This window comes from Mustela erminea, chromosome 6, assembly GCF_009829155.1.
Source record: "Mustela erminea isolate mMusErm1 chromosome 6, mMusErm1.Pri, whole genome shotgun sequence".
Classification (NCBI taxonomy): domain Eukaryota; kingdom Metazoa; phylum Chordata; class Mammalia; order Carnivora; family Mustelidae; genus Mustela; species Mustela erminea.
Window position 1 is genome coordinate 69,423,978 of NC_045619.1, and position 16,827 is coordinate 69,440,804.

The 16,827-nt window shown below is 37.4% G+C and overlaps 1 protein-coding gene across 2 annotated transcripts; it reads right to left on the reverse strand.

Moving 5' to 3' along the window:
* Nucleotides 1-13,526: 13,526 nt before the first annotated feature.
* LOC116592386 (max-binding protein MNT-like) lies at nucleotides 13,527-14,529 on the reverse strand. Of its 2 annotated transcripts, XM_032345616.1 has the most exons (2): nucleotides 14,475-14,516; nucleotides 13,527-14,387 (listed from the first exon to the last, which is right to left on the reverse strand). In XM_032345616.1, the coding sequence occupies exon 2, from the start codon at nucleotides 14,172-14,174 to the stop codon at nucleotides 13,533-13,535; it is 642 nt and encodes a 213-aa protein (XP_032201507.1). In that variant the 5' UTR covers nucleotides 14,175-14,387; nucleotides 14,475-14,516; the 3' UTR covers nucleotides 13,527-13,532. The 2 variants fall into 2 exon arrangements, with proteins under 2 accessions (XP_032201507.1, XP_032201506.1); XM_032345615.1 differs by having other exon boundaries at nucleotides 13,527-14,529.
* Between the last annotated feature and the right edge of the window lie 2,298 nt (nucleotides 14,530-16,827).

Here is a 16,827-nt window from a genome sequence, read left to right on the forward strand (position 1 = left end):
TTTTCTCTAGGACCTTCACTGACCTCCATTGTCTGATCAAGATGCCTTTTCTCTGTGCCCTAGGAATACCTCTAAAATGGCACCATACTATGATGCTTGCTTTTTCTTGTCTGTCTCTCCCACTACACTAAAAAGCCTTTCAGAGCAGGAGTCATGTCTTTTAGAATTTTTTCTTCCTAGTACCAAGGACAGTGCCTGCCATATTTAGCATATAGCAAAAGCTAAATATGTATGTATTTGTTCAGTGAATTCAGAATGAATGAATGATTGACTAGTTTCATGAAATCTACCCCCTTTAAATATTTGAAGAACTTTCAGGCTAAACATTCTAAGTTCTTACAGCTCTTTCTCAATGGACATGTTATCCAGAACTTTTCCCATGTCTTATCAACAGGATACATCCTGGGTCACATTCCAGTTATTCAAAAGTTCATTTTAAACTGTAATACATCTATATGAGATATGGTATGAAGCATATAGAGTATAATGATCTTTTATTTCCTTTGATTAATATATACTAAGTATAAATGAATGAATGAGTGAGTACTAATGCAGCCTTAAGATTTCTTTCTCCTGGGGTGCCTGGGTGGCTCAGTGGGTTGAAGCTCTGCCTTTGGCTCAGGTCATGATCCCAGGGTCCTGGGATCGAGCCCTGCACTGGGCTCTCTGCTCAGCAGGGAGCCTACCTCCCCCGCCCATCTCTGCCTGCCTCTCTGCCTACTTGTGATCTATCAAATAAGTAAATAAAATCTTAAAAAAAAAAAAAAGATTTCCTTTTCCTCTGCCTTCTTCTTGTTCATATATTATACTGCTCATTCCTATTGAAGTTGCTGTCAATTAAAATCCCTATGTCTTTTTTTCATATATATATATAGCTGATAAACCACATCTCCTCAGTACATATTTAGAAAGATTATATTTTTTTATTCTAAACACAGGATTTATCTTTTCCTCCCTGTCTAGTTTTACCCAGCTAGTTTTGGCCCATAGTTAATACCTTATACATACTTTTAAGTATTATTATTTTTCATAAAGCATTAGCTATCCTTCTGAATTCCATGCCATGTATCTTTACCCAAATCATGTATAATAACATTAAACAGGCCCAAGGACTGTGAACTTGGTTTTATACCTGAGGTTTATTAAAATTCTTGTAGTACAGGTGTTTACTTATTTAGAAATCCTCCTAAGCATATTATCCACTGGCCCCAAATTCACATATATAGTTCCCAATGGAAGATGAGCCGTGTAATGGAAGGGTACAGGTTTAGAGAAGATCTGTATTCAAACCCCGCCTTCACCTCTTACTAGCTGACAATGCAGGCCAATAACGTAATCACTCTGAGCCTCACTTTCCCCATCTGTAATTTGAAGATAACATACCAACAAAAGAGTTTTGTAAGCATTAGAAATAATGAACACAAAATGCTTGCCACAATGTGTCTCATATAGAAGACTTAGAAAATTGACAATCATTTATAAATGGCTAAAAGGAAAGATTGGTTAAATGCCCTCCGGAAATCCAGATGTCTACAGCATCATATTGAACTTCAGTTGGTAAGCATAGCAAAGGAAACTAAAAGACTTTAGCATTCGGTCTGTGCGATATTGATCAGTTTTTGCTACTTCAAGTAGTACAAAGATTCCTTTTAGCACAAAAATTGTAGGTTGAGTTAATTTTCTGCTCTGATCCAATTGATTATTGTTCATTACCCCAAAAAATAGTCCAGAGAAAAGGATGAACTTTGCCCTACATTATTAACACATGACAATGACCAGGGATAGTGCACATTTTATCTTCCATTTTCCCTGTCTCCCATGCCACCCCCCCTTCTTTTTACTGTGCTTCTTTTCTTTAGGTCATTATTAATCCCACTCCCTTCCCTTATCTTGCTCTTAATAAAATCCAACAGGCATCTTGATGTGCTCTGCTCTCAGCAAACCCATACTGTTCCCCAAGGTTTGCCACACTCTACTCTATGGACTTTCCAAAGAGCTTTTTAATGAAATTCATGAATACTTTCCCAGGGATTATTGGTTAGCCCAGCATTCTCTTGTGTTTACAATATACCGTTTTCCACTTGTAGAAAATCAGGACATTTACCTATTTCAGTCTTTTGCCCTCACATTTCTTCTCCGTGAATACTCAGCAGCCACTGCTGACAGTGTTTCTAAGATCACACCTGTAAATTCTCCTGGTTCCCAGGGAATAATTTTGTTGAATCTGGGGACTTGAATTTATTTGAAACAGCTAGGAGCTCTCTCTTCATCTCTTCAGCTAATTTGGGCATTATTTACCTCTTAACCGTGTTTGTTCTACTCTTTTCAGTTTGGAGATCATTTTCCTGGATAGAGAAAATAGAAGCAAATTAGGAGATGAGTAGTTTTTTCTTGCTGTAATCTGTTAGCATAATGAGATGAAAATCAAACACTGAACCCGTTTTTACCTTGTTCCTTCTTCACTCTGCGATAGCTTTAAAGGTTTTTTTGCCGTGGTGTTTGGCTATTTTACACACTCAAACTTACCCTGAGATTCAGTTTTATTGATAAAATTCTCCAGCTTGGGGTGCCGGGGTGAATCAGTCAGTTAAGCAATTCACTCTTGATTTCGGCTCTGGTTGTGATCTCAGGTCCTGGGATTGACCTCCATGCGGGGCTCCCCACTCAGTGGGGAGTCTGCTCAGGATTCTCTTTCCTTCTGCTCCTCTCCCTGTTCTCTTTCTCTAAAATAAATAAATAAATCTTTTAAAACGTTCTCGAACTTAACTTTTTCTGTTTGTTTTTTTTGTTTGTTTGTTTGTTTTTGGTTATATGTCCTCCTTACCTTTTACGTATGACCCCAACAGAACTCCCCAAGTGGCCTAAAGAGTTTCGTTGGTTCTCTACCTTCTTTTTATCCTAATTTTGAGATCATCTAAAATTAAATTTGAGATGCTTATATTTAAACTTGCTCCCATCCCCCCCCCCCAACTGAGCCATGGAAAAGACGGTCTGTGGTAGAGCCCCCACCCTGAGGTTAAGCTGCCTCAAAGACAAGTCTTGTAAGTTAGTGTGGCAAGCTTTCTAGAAGTCTATTTAGTGTGAGACTGCAGAGGTTTGTGGCAGAGAATGCCTCTGAGGAGATGGGAGACAGACGTGTCAGTTGGCCCAATAACAAAACCTCTGATGAAACAGATTCTGTGCAGGAAAGGAAGAATGATTTTGAATATGATGTATGGTGGTGGCTGTCACTTGATTCATCCCTGTCCTTATCTAGTTCTTAGGGAGAGACAGGATTCTTAGCTGGGGCTATCAGATTTATAGATAAACTTGGCTCACACTCCCAATTCCATGAATGAGAAAATCCAAATGTCTCTTTTTGATTTCTAAATTCCCAGAATTGGGTCATTTTCTGAATACACCAAGTGTGTGTGTGTGTCTTTGTGTGTGTGTGTGTGTGTGTGTGTGTGTTGGGGGAGTAGTTGCGGATTCTGAAATCTTATGCAAGTAGTTTAGAGGCCAGATCCAGGGAAATACGAGTTATTATCACTTATGTGATGCGTTTAAATTCACAGTGTTGTGAATCTGTGGTGGGGTGAGTTCTGTTTTTTTCTTTAACCTTTCTGAAAGTACTCAAGGATAAAGACTCTCTCTACACACACAAACACACACCTAAATAATAAGAAACTATAGCACACAGTAGGTACTTGATAAATATTTCAGATTCAATAGAACCATTCAAATGGAGGCCATAAGTATATCTGACATTACTTTATTTGGTTGTTATGAATTCTAAAATGATAAAATTCGTTTCTCCCAAATTCTTGTGATGCCCACCTGACCAAGTAGCTCTCCCTTGTATTCAGAATTAATTTCAGATGCAGCTCCCTCTGTCACTACCTCCTCTTTCTGTGAAATGACACAGTCAGCAGGCAAGCCAAGAAATTATCAGACATTTCACTTTTAGCAGAATGATTTTCCTAGCAGCTCCCTTGATCATTGAAGTCTCCCAATACCACTACATTTGATCTCCTTGCCAGTTATGTCATGTGGGTTAGAATTACATTCAGAATCGCAGAAGTTAACATAATGTATCAGAATTAGAAAGATTTTTATTTGTTCCTATTTTCTTTTTAATCCTATTATATCAAAACATCTTCACAGAAATACAGACATTTTTGTATGCAATCCTATAAAATATTAGCTGTTCCAAAGGAAATGTCCAGCTCTCTATCCTGTACATTTCTACCATAGCTTTAACCAGGATATAAGCTTCATAGTGGAAGAAATGTGTTATCTTCAAGGGCTTTTGTTGGTTTCCCTAATTTACTCAAGCCCAAAGATATTATATAAATGGAATTTTGTCCTTCACCACAATCCCTCCTTCCCTGCCGGACAAATTTAAGACCCATCAGAGCTAAGTGGCAAGATGTCCTTGGCAACGTCTTCTTTATACTTCCTTTAAACTTGTACTCACCCTTGTACATATTTCTATTACAAGATTTTTCACCCTATTTCATAGTACTTTTATGTTAGGCAAAAAAAAAAAAAAAAAAAGCATGTAAATAATTCTAGCCTTTTCTCCACTCCTGGCTGCCAAAGAGATTACTGGCCTAGCCAGATCTGTTTCTTCCCTTACTCCTAGCATTCTCTTGGGCAGGTTTACAGCAGAATCAGGAGATAAGAATGTTTTGAAGCAAAATTTCATGGAGGGTCCAGTTGGGGGTGGGAAAAGGAAGAAACATTTGGGGAGTTTGGAAGAAAAGCAGAGGCAGCTGCAGTGAGAATAAAATGATGAGAAAAGGATTTTTAAAAGATAAGTTCTACTTCATTTCTTAGGGTTAAAGATATATAAGTTGACTTACTTTAAAAGTACTTTTTTAGTTGTCTGACTAGGCTTTTATAACTACTGTCAGATTGGACCACATAAGCACAGGGAATCCAAAGAGTTACAGTTTGTTTACTCATCTCTGATCCTTTCTGTAAGTTCTTTGGAACTCACTGTGCCATTAACTTCTGTATTCCCAGTTCTTAGCCTATAATAGTGTTTAATAAATATTTGTGGAACTGAAAACTAGAAGGGTTTTATTTAACAAATAAAGAAGTCAGGAGGTCACCCAAATCTGTATAGTTGAGCTCTTTAGCAAACGAGAAGTGCTTCAACTTTTAATGGCATCGACACTTAATTAAAAATTTCTCTTTAATGCCATTTTGTTGCCAATTATAGTAGAAAAATAAAAGGGGATCTTTTAAGGTGATCCAACACTATGCCACAATGAGCAATTACAATAGATTGAGGGAGAGATATGAGACCCTCTGATCCTACGGCCAGTTAAATATAATTGTTAAACGTAACTGCTCTATGACGTACTGCTCCCTCCAGAAGTGGTTCTGTTACATAAATGGTCTTTACAGTAGGTTCAGTAGAGGTCCTAATCAGTAAAAAGTTGGAGAGAGTGCCTCTCTCCCCCAAAATGTAATTAAAATATTTTTTTAATTACTAAACTGAAAAACAAAAGGAATAATAACAAAGTTCCGATTTTTTTTCCCTGTGATATATATTTAAAATTTAAGAAACTACCAGGGATAAAAATCTTTCACAAGTTTATTTTCTTATTTTTTTGATCTAGCTTTCCTAGAACCCTCCTTATAATTTTTTCTGAACTAAAGGTGGCAAATGTTCATCATAAAACTAACTTTTTACCATCCTCTTATTAATGAAGGAATGTTGAAAGTTTGTAGTGATGAGAAACATATGTATTTCAGTTTGGGGGACTTAAACACTTTCTTAGGTAAGGAATTTTGAAATTTGGAGAGCCCAAAGCAGGCTTTTTTCAAATGCTATCTAACTCTATTTTCAGAAAAATAATCTAGACTTTTAGACTCCCATTCTAGCATTCAGTTTTACCCAGTATTTTAATACAATCCCAATTTTTCCAGAGGAAAAATGTAACAAAACTTGTGGTATGTCTTCTTTGATGTTTTTCTTTATGTATAGTGAGAAGAGAAACTATTATCACTCAGGTATTTATTGAGTCTCTATTCTAAATTGAGAATTACATGAGGTATCATGAGAAATGAAAAAAAAAAATAAAGAAATAAAAAACATTGTTCCTGCCAGCTCTGAAAGTATTGCATTGTAGCTATTGATTATAGAAAAACTGCAGTGGTTTGGAGGCTAGAAATAATAATAATTATGCTAAAGATCATTAATTATAATAATCATAATACAAACTCTGATTTGTATTGCACTCCGGAGTTTATAAGAACATCATCTCATTTACCCCCACAGTCCTATGTAAATTGTTATTTCTTCCATTTAAGTGGTGAGGAAATAGGCTCCAGTTGTCTCGAGGTAGCAAAATGTTTGAGAAGCATACTAATCAATTCTTATCTGTACAGTAGAGCCAACATGAGGGAAAATGCTTAAAAATGAGAATTCTTATAGTAAGTTAAACACAGAAAAACTTGTAACTTAATATTGAAAAGTTGTAATGTAGAAGAAAGTTGAATGTCTTTGAGCATACAATATTAAAATGATAGAGTGATCAACAAAAAGAGGAACCCCTCATTTAATTTTTTAACATCTCTCTTGTTGTGATGGCGTACAATAAGTCGTGCATGTTTAAAATGATGACAAATGTCAACTTGGTTTAATATGGCAATCATTTCATAATACATACAAATATTGAATCATTATGTTGCACAGCTGAAACTAATACAGTGTTATACATCAATAGTGCCTCAATTAAAAGAAAATAAAGTGTATGATTTGATGAGCTTTTATATATATACACCTGTGAAAACATCACCAGAGTCAAGATGATGAACTTATCCATCATCCCTGAAGTTTCCTCCTGCCCCTTTGTAGTTTCTCTTTTCTGCCCCTTCCCACCCCCTTCCCCCTTTTCTGAGGCAATCCCTGGTCTGTATTCTGTCACTATAGATTAGCTTGCCTTTTCTATGATTTCATAGAAATGCAACGACATGCTGTATATTCTTTTATTTCCACTGGCTCATTTTACTCAGCATAATGATTTTGTGATTTGTCCATGCTGTAGCTTTTATGAGTAGTCCATTTCTTTTTATTGACGAGTAGTGTTTTCTAAGATAGATAAAACACAGTTTGTTTATCTATTCACCTGTTGATGAACTTGTGTGTTGTTTCCACATTTCGGGTATTATAAATAGAGCTGGAACATTTGTCTGTAAGTCTTTATATGGACATAGACTTTCATTTCTCTTGGGTAAATCTCTAGAATAGAATGGCTGCATTAACTTTTTAATAGGCTGCCAAACTGTTTTTCAAAAAGATTGTGTACCACTTTCCAAAGGAAGTACATTTACATTTCCACCAGCATTACATTTGAGTAACAATTTCTCTGTATCCTCATCAACACTTGATGTGGTCGGTCTTTTTAATTTTAGCCATTGTAATAAGTATTTAATAGTATCTTACTGTGATTTTAATTTGTTTCTCTAAGAAGTAAAGAAATCATGTTTTCTTCTGTTTATTTGACATCTATTTATCGCCTTTGGTGAAGTGTGTTTAAATCTTTAGCCGTTTTTATGGTTGTTTTCTTATTAATGACATATCAATTCTTTATATATTCTGAACACAGGATATATAATTGAAAATATTTTAGCTATATAATTTGAAAATATTTTCTTCCGGTCTATGCCTTGATTTTTCATCCTATTAACAGTATCTTTGAAAGAGCAGAAGTTTTTAATTTTGATGTAGGAAATTTATCAGTTTTTTCTTTTCAGGATTGTGCTTTTGGTGTCGTAGCTAAGAAATATTTGCCTAATTCAAATTCCCATCTCTAGGTTGGAAAGGTTTTCCATACATGTTCTTCTAGTCGTTTTATAATTTTAGATTTTATACTTAGGTCTATAATCCATTCTGCGTTAATTTTTTTGTATCACCCAGACTTAAATTTTCCAATTCAATTGTAGGATAGTTTGCCAAGAACAGTTGTGTAAACTGTTCTATTGGAGTCATTTTCAGTACATCTGGAAAAGGTATTAAGGAATTGACTAAGAAAACAGCTCTGCATGTGCAGAAGATGGTACCAATTGGTTATGCTTTCTATTGTTCCATTTCCCTAATTTTCTGATTATTTGCTTACTTTTCTAAAACAGTTTTGATCATATCAAGGAGGGTAAAAATGCCTAACATTTACAAGTTGATGAATTTTCCATAATCTAAGGGAACTGGATATTATTTTCATGCATGTTTTAACTGCTACTCATTTAGCTCTTTAAAAATATAAGAACACAACTTTCTCCCAAATGCACTAGCAATTCCGTGCATCTCCTTTGAGTAGCCTATTCTTGCTATTTTTGTGAAGCTCTAACTGATGTCTGGGGTGATATTTTAGGGTTTTCTTTAATTCATTTACTCCATTTCTTGAGAAGATTCTCTTGAGTGCTAACCTTTATCTTGGGTTTTAGCTGAGAGATAATATCATTTCAAAAAATGATAACTTACTGTCATACCCATTGTTTCACATAGATTTCTTCTTTATAATTTTATCTTTATAATTAAATGTTTAACTGGGTGAAAGATAGGCAACCAGAGTTCTATTTAGATTAATAACTAATGTTGTCTTATTCAAAATTAAGGTCATGAATCTTCGAAAGTCCTAGAGTGTTTATTTTTTTTGAAAAGTATCTCAAAGTCCAAGTTCTGTAGAGCTAGCTTGTGTGTAACCATTCAGGGTTACATGTACTTAGGAGAAAGATGACCCCTCCCATCTCTAGGGTTTTCCCCTCTCCTTTGTAATTCTCTGCCTTGAACATACCTTAAGGTGTCCATACAGGCCTTGAAATTGAAACATTCAGTCTTACCCCAACTAATACTTATACTTGAAAAATGAATTGTTTGATTTTTTTGAAAGCAAGATAACACAAAATGAAATATGAATTAGGAGACTGTAGGAGAAAAACTTTAAACTTATATATATATATTAACTATTTATGTACATCCGGGATTGCCAAAGTAGTATTCAGTAATTATTTTTTCAATTGAAGTTATTTGCCAAACTAAATTTATTTAATTAAATAATTTTAGTTTGGCAAATAACTTCACAGTCTTAAAGGACAGTAAAAGAATCAATTCATGTCCATTGCTTATATTTCTTACATTTATCTCCTCCCCAGATCTTAGTCCTTAAATTCTCTTGTGTTCCTTTTGCTAATCTCCCTCCCAAGATTCCAGGCTCCTCAATCCCAACTTTACAAATAACATGAGTTTAACTTTCCGCCTTCCTCTTTTTCTCTCCATTTTCCTGCCCATCTCTAATTCTTGACTCCTCTTACTTTGCTCAGATTCTGTATAATAGCATTCTGACCGAGACAGACTCATCTTAGAGGCTGGGGACAGGGATTGACCTGGGATGTCAGAATTCTCTTTACATTGGGGGAAAATCTAATAACCCTCTAATATTAATACATTCCATCCCTTCACAAGTACTAAAGATTATTTTATTAGAGCTCTGGGAACAGAATTCCTAAGAGTCAAAGATGTGAGGTGTTTAACTCTTGATCTAGATTGTAAAGTGTAGAGCACAGATGCTAAAGCCTTAAACACCTGGGTCCAGATCCCACTTCTGTAGTTGGGAAAGTCAACCCCAGTGAGTTTTAGTTTCCTCATATGTAAAGTATAAAAAAAAAATTATAGCCTCTGACTAATATATGTGACAGTAAAGATAATGCTTAGCAAATTTCCTGGTACTTGGTAAGAGCTCTATTGGTGTTATTATTATTGTTGTGGCTAAGATACTTCCGGAGGGTTATTCCCCTTCACACTTCTATGAATAATGGAGCAGATGGTAATGATAGTTATTAAAGTCTAACTACAACACACAGTCTTGGTGTCTATGTTGGGGTGAAAATAAGTTCCTTCTAATTAATTAAGAAAGTCTACTAAAGGGACGCCTGGGTGGTTCAGTTTGTTAAGCAGTGGACTCTTAGTTTCTGCTCAGGTCATGATCTCCCAGTAGTGGGGTTGAGACCTGAGTCAGGCTTCACATTCAGTGAGGAGACTGTTTGAGATTCTCTCTCTCCTCTCCCTCTGCCCTCTTCCCTCTCTCTCTCTCAAAAAAAAAAAAAAAAACTACTAAAATTTCAAATGAACAATGGAACAAATGATTCACAACATAAGGAACTTAGGTTAATTCGTGCAAAGCGAAGCCAAATTAGATGAATAATATCATATCCATTATGTTATAATATTGTTTTAATACCCCCCCCAGTCTGGCCAGAAAGTTCTTCATAATTTTGACAATAGTAAAAACTTAAGTATAAATAGTAAGACCTTCGATCCTGTGTGTTACCAGCATGCCATGTGAAACATAGTATGTCATGTTCTGTTTTTCTCAACCGAATAACTCCCAATTCTCTATTATTTTTTCTTTATAGCTTTTGTTTTTCACCTATGCACTCACACTGCTAACTAAAATCATCAAAGTAGGACTTTTTAAAAAGATTTATTTATTTATTTAGAGAGAAAGAGAACATGTGAGCAGAGAGAAGGGTAGAGGGAGACAGAGGGAGAGAGAGAACCTCAAGAAGATGCCATGCTGAGCGCAGAGCCTGATGCAGGGCTTGATCCCATGACCCTGAGATCATGACCTTAGCTGAACTACTGAGTCAGTGGTTTAACCATCCAAACCACCCAGGCACCCCTCAAACTGGCCTTTTATTTTTAAATTTTCTGGTGCCTTATGTAATGTTCAGAAAGAAGTCAGATTCCTAGTGCCTCAGTTTACATTTATAAAATATGTGCATAGTAAGAACTACTTTATGGTTATACTATACCTGAGTCTTGCAGTCCATGAAAATGAACTTTTAAACTTTTGGTGAAATGCACCATAAATGGCAAAACATATTTGATCTTCTAGTTGTTATTGGTGAAATCAGAACAGCCTCAAAATCACAAACAGTAATTTGTTTCCAGAGTGGCAAGTAAGGCTTCTATTGCATACATTAAAGTCTGTTATTCAAGAGAAACATAAAGTAAATCTTGTGTGAGCTGAGTCGATTTTTGTCTTACCACACAAAAAGGCAGCTGGATAAAGAAGATGACCTTTGTTAAAAGGAAAAAATCTTCAATACCTGGTGTTCACTGCCAGTGGGTGTTCTAGTGTTGGCTCTTAAAAGAAGCAGGAATCCTATTGTCATTTCTTCTAGCTTTAATGATGAAATTTACTTTCAAGTTTGTGTTTAGTCTCAGGCTATAAAAGTTCAGTACCTCCCCAGCACTTGATTCTGGGTCATTTCTTGGGGACCCTCACCATACTCTGAGACAAAATAAGTGGCTACAGATAAAAAAGCTCCAAGCTTCAGCACTCAGTGCTGAAACTGGTACAAGGCTGTTAATAGCAACCAAATTGATTTTGAACTTCGGGAGATTTGCCTTCCTCCTGACTCCCAAAGCTTGGCTCTGACTTAGATTAAAGCTCTTTCTATTTAAATAGAGGCTGTACTGTAGGAGAAGATGGGAGAGAGAAATAAATTATGAATTACGAAGGCACAAATATGCATGCAAAAGCAATGAGAGGCATTGAGGGACAAGTATAATTTATAAACCATTCCTAGATATTGAGCCTATATTATTCTTGAGCATATTAGCACGATATTACAGTTGGGTTGACCCAGCTTATTAGTAATTGAAGGCAAATGAATACCCTTAGTCTGATAAAACATCCATGATTCTAAATGACTGTATTTCAGGAAGGAAAATGGATTGTTTAGCTTGCAAAATTTTGCCCACTGAGGACATAAGTGTTCTGGGACCTACAGAATATTTAACTAAAAATCTTTTCTATGGCTTTTAGTAGATCAATTATGGCTTCTCATCAAGAAAACATTGGTGAACCCTGATTGGTATACTGCATCCTCTCTCTCAGGTCCTCTTTATCCCCCCTGACACATTGTGGAATTAACACCATAACAAATGATTCAACAGTCTTATGAGAGTCAGTATGTATTGGTTCACCAGTCCCTTTCATCTATTTCATCCATCCCCCTACCCACCTCCCCTCTGGAAACCATCACTTAATCTCTATAGCTGAGAGTCTGTTTATTAATTTGTCTCTTTTTTTCTTTTGTTCATTTGTTTTGTTTCTGAAATTCAACATGGAAGATCATATATTATTTGTCTTTCTCCAACTGATTTATTTCAGTTAGCATAATACTCTCTAGCTCCATCCATGTTGTTGCAAATGGCAAGATTTCATTCTTTTTATGGCTGAATAATATTCCATTGTTTGTGTGTGTGTGTGTGTGTATAGTCAATTCACGAATCAGTAGACACTTGGACTGCTTCCCTGCCTTGGCTACTGGTAAATAATGTTGCTTTAAATATCAGGGTGCGTGTATCCCTTTGAATTAGTGTTTCAGGTAAGTACCCAGGAGTGTGACTGCTAGATTATAGAGTAGTTCTATTTTTAACTTCTTGAGGGAGCTCCATACTGTTTTCCACAGTGAGTATACTAGGTTGCATTCCCACCAACAGTGGACCAGTGTTTCTTTTTCCCCACATCCTGGCCAACACCTGTTGTTTCTTGTGTTGTTGATTTTAACCATTCTGATACATGTGAGGTAATATCTCATTGCAGTTTTGATTTGCATTTACTTGGCGGTAAGTGATGATGAACATGTTCTCATATGTCTGTTGGCCATTTGAATGTTTGCTTTGAGGAAATGTCTGTGCATGTCTTCTGCCCATTTTTTAATTGAATTATTTGCTTTTGGAATATTGAGTTTTATAAGTTCTTTATATATTTTGAATACTAATCCTTTATAGGATATGTCATTTGCAAATATCTTCTCCCATTTAGTAAGTTGTGTTTTACTTTTGTTAGTTGTTTCCTTGGCTGTACAAAAGCTTTTGATTTTGTTATAGTCCCAAGTTTATTTTTGCTTTTGTTTCCCTTGCCCCAGGAGACATATCTAGAAAGTGTAGCTATGGCTGATGTCAGAGAAATTACTGCCTGTGTTCTCTTCTACAAGTTTTATGATTTTAGGTATCACATTTGGGTCTTTCATGCATTTTTAGTTTATTTTTGTGTATGGCATTAAAAAAAAGTGGTCCAGTTTGCATGTAGCTGTCCAGTTTCCCAACATCATTTATTGAAGAGTCTTTCTTTTTCCCATCGCATATTCTTTCCTCCTTTGTTGGTGATTACTTGACCATATAATCATGGGTTTACTTCTGGGCTCTCTATTTTGTTCTAGTGATCTATATGTGTATTTGTGCCAGTAACACACTGTTCTGATTAATACATCTTTGTAGTATATCTTGAAGCCTGCAATTGTGATACCTCAGGTTTTGTTCTTTTTAAAGACTGCATTGGCTCTTGTGTGGTTCCATACAATTTTTAGGATTATTTGCTCTCATTCTGTGAAAAATGCTGTTAGCATTTTAATAGGGATTGCATTCAATCTGTAGATTGCTTTCTGTAGTATATATATATATATATATATATTTTTTTTTTTTTTTCACCTCCACAGGAACTTTATTCACTCCTCTAGTAGGGAAGAGGTTATGGGCCCCTCTTGGGAGGCACAGACTCTGTGCTGCTGGGGTCGTTCTCAGAGTCATCCTTGGGTCTTGGCACAGGCTGGAACTTGAGCAAGACAGGCGGGGTGAAGATGGAGGCCTTCACAGGAGAGAGTGGTGTCTCTTCGGTCTTGGGGGAGCCACTACAAGCCGAGGTCCAGGGGAAGTCAGGGCAGTGGAGCTTGTGTGCACTGCTTCCAGCCAGGTACGAGAAATGGAAGCCTCCGGGATTGAGGACCAAGGGGGTCAGATCAACCATGTGTCTCTTTGGGTTCGATGATAGGCCAGCCCAGTTCAGTTTCACTTCTGACCTTGCAACCTCCAACTTCTCCATCGACTTGCTGGGCAGTGGAGGGAAAGGACCAAAGACCCTAGGCATAGTGTAGACGGGAGGCGATGGGGCCACCACGGAGGCCATGGTGGTGGCGGGTGACGGCAGTGGGGGAGGTGGCAGCAGGGCTGGTGGCAGGCATGGGGAGGTTGATCGGTCTCTCAAGAGGATGGGTTCTGGTTTCTTCAGTTTTGGCTTTCTTTTCTTCTTCTTGGCATCCTGGGAGTAGAGGTGCACGCGGTGGATCCCCCTCTTCAGCTGCTCTAGGCGCTGGTGCATCTCCAGGGTACCCATGCTGTTGCAACAATTCAGCTCCCCTTGAACTGCACAGAAGAACTTGGCCCAGAGGAAGGAGAGGAGCCCGCGCCCCTGGTACTCGGCCAGCTTGCCCTTGCGCACCACCCTCTCGGCCAGCGCGGGGTTGCGGTCGATGCTGCGGAAGAGGCGGCGCAGCGCGCGCTCCGTGTAGGTGGCCGCCTGCCTCTCGAAGTCCTCCTCGGAGATGAGCTGACAGAAGGTCACACTCTGGGGTAACTCGCTGTCGAACTCGTCCAGGACCTCCATCCCAGAGGGGCTGCAGGCGGCCCGGGCGGCCTGCTCGCTGCCCCACAGCCGCCGCTCGGACGCAGCCTCCCTCCGCGTGCAGCCGCCACCGTGTAGTATAGATATTTTAACAGTATTTGTTTTCCCAGTCCATGAGCATGGAAAAGATTTCCATTTGTTTATGTTTTCTTAAATTTATTTTGTCAGTGTTTTACAGTGGTTTTTTTAAAAGATTTTATTTATTTATTTGACAGAGATCACATGTAGGCAGAGAGACAGGCAGAGACAGAGAGAGGGAGAAGCAGGATCCCCGCTGAGCAGAGAGCCCAATGCGGGGCTAGATCCTAGGACCCCAGGATCACGACCTGAGTCAAAGGCAGAGGTTTTAACCCACTGAGCCACCCAGGCGCCCCTATAGTTGTTGTTTGTTTGTTTGTTTGTTTGTTTTAAAGAACTGAAAACAGGTTGTATTAAAAAAAATTTTTTTTAATTTATGACAGAGATAGTGAGAGAGGAAACACAGCGCAGGGAGTTGGAGAGAGAGAAGCTGGCTCCCTTCTGAGCAGGGAGTCCGACATGGGGCTCAATCCCAGGACACTGGGATCATGACCTGAGCTGAAGGCAGATGCTTAGCAAGTGAGCCACCCAGGTACCCTGAAAACAGGTTCTTTTTTAAAAAAAGATTTTATTTATTTGTTTGACAGAAAGAGAGAGAGGGGAGGAGCAGGGGGAGGGGTAGGGAGGGGCAGAGACACAAACAGGCTCCCTGCTGAGCATGGAGCCTGAGGTGGTACTCAATCCCCGGATGCTGGGATCATGACCTGGGCTGACGGGCAAATGCTTAACTTATTGACCCACCCAGTGTTTTATGGTTTTAAAAGTATACGTATTTCATGTCCTTGGTTACACTTATACCTAGGTATTTTATTATTTTGGGTGTAATTGTAAATAGGATTGTTTTCTTTATCTCTCTTTTTGCTACTTCATTATTATAGAAATGCAGTGGATTTCTGGATATTGATTTTGTGTCCTGTAACCTTACCTAATTCATTTATTAGTTCAAAGTGTTTTTGGTGTAATCTTTATAGTTTTCTATATATAATATTATATTACCTGAAAATAGTGAACGTTTTACTTCTTCCTTACCAATTTGCCTTTTCTTCCTTTTTCTCATCTGTTGGCTGTGGGTAGGACTTCTGGTACTCTGCTGAATAGAAGTGAAAATGGACATCCATGTCTTGTTCTGATCTTAGGGGGAAAGCTCATAGTTTTTTCACTATTGAGTATGATGTTGGTTGTGGGTTTTGCATATATGGTCTTTATTATGTTGAGGTTCCCTTAAAGCCTACTTTGTTAAGGTTTTTTATTGTGAATGTATGCCATACTTTGTCAAATGCCTTTTCTGCATCTATTGAAATGATCATAAGGTTTTTTAATCCTTTCTCTTGTTGATGTGATGTTTCACTTTGAGTGATTTGCATATGTTGACCCACCCTTGCACCCTAGGAATAAATCCCACTTGATCATGTTGAATGATTTTTTAAATGTATTGTTGGATTTTGTTTGTAAGATTTTGTTTACGGATTTTTGCATCTGTGTTCATCAGACATATTGGCCTGTTTGTTCTCTTTTCTTGAAGTGTCTCATTGCCCAGTATCAGGGTAATGCTGGCCTCATAGAATGAATTTGGAAGATATCTCTGTTACTGTATTTTTTGGTATAGTTTGAGAAGAATAGACCTTAACTCTTCTTTAAATGGTTTGGTAAACCTCATTGGCTACGATACTGCCACTGCGCAAAGCTTGTTGGGATTTTTTGATTACTGATTCAATTACATTGCTGGAAATCAGTGTTCAAATTTTCTAGTTCTTCCTGATTTAGTTTTGGGAGGTTACATGTTTCTAGGAATTTGCCCATTTCTTCTAGGTGTTCAATTTATTGGCATACAATTTTTCATAGTATTCTCTTATAATTTTTATACCTCTGTGGTATTGGTTTTAATTTCTCCTTTTTCATTTCTGAATTTGTTCATTTGAGTCCTCTCTGTCCTTCTCTGGATTAGTGTGGCTAAAGGTTTATCAATTTTGTTTTAATCTTTTCACAGAACCAGCTCCTGCTTTTATTGATATGTTCAGTTTTTTTAACTTCTTCTTCATCAGTTACTGCTCTAATCTTTATTATTTCATTCCTTCTACTGATTTGGGTTTTGTTTGTTCTTCTTTTTCTAGCTCCTTTAAGGTGTAAGGTTAAATCGTTTATTTGAGATTTTTCTTGCTTCTTGAGGCAGGCCTGTATTGCTATAAACTTCCTTCTTAGGAGTCTTTTGCTGTATCACCAAGATTTTGGACCATTTTGTTTTCATTTTCATTTATCTCCAAATATTCTTTATTTCCTTTTTGATTTC

What these genes read in the sequence shown, in the direction of transcription:
- LOC116592386 (XM_032345615.1), bottom strand. Translation starts at nt 14,444, where the DNA reads ATGGAGGTCCTGGACGAGTTCGACAGCGAGTTACCCCAGAGTGTGACC.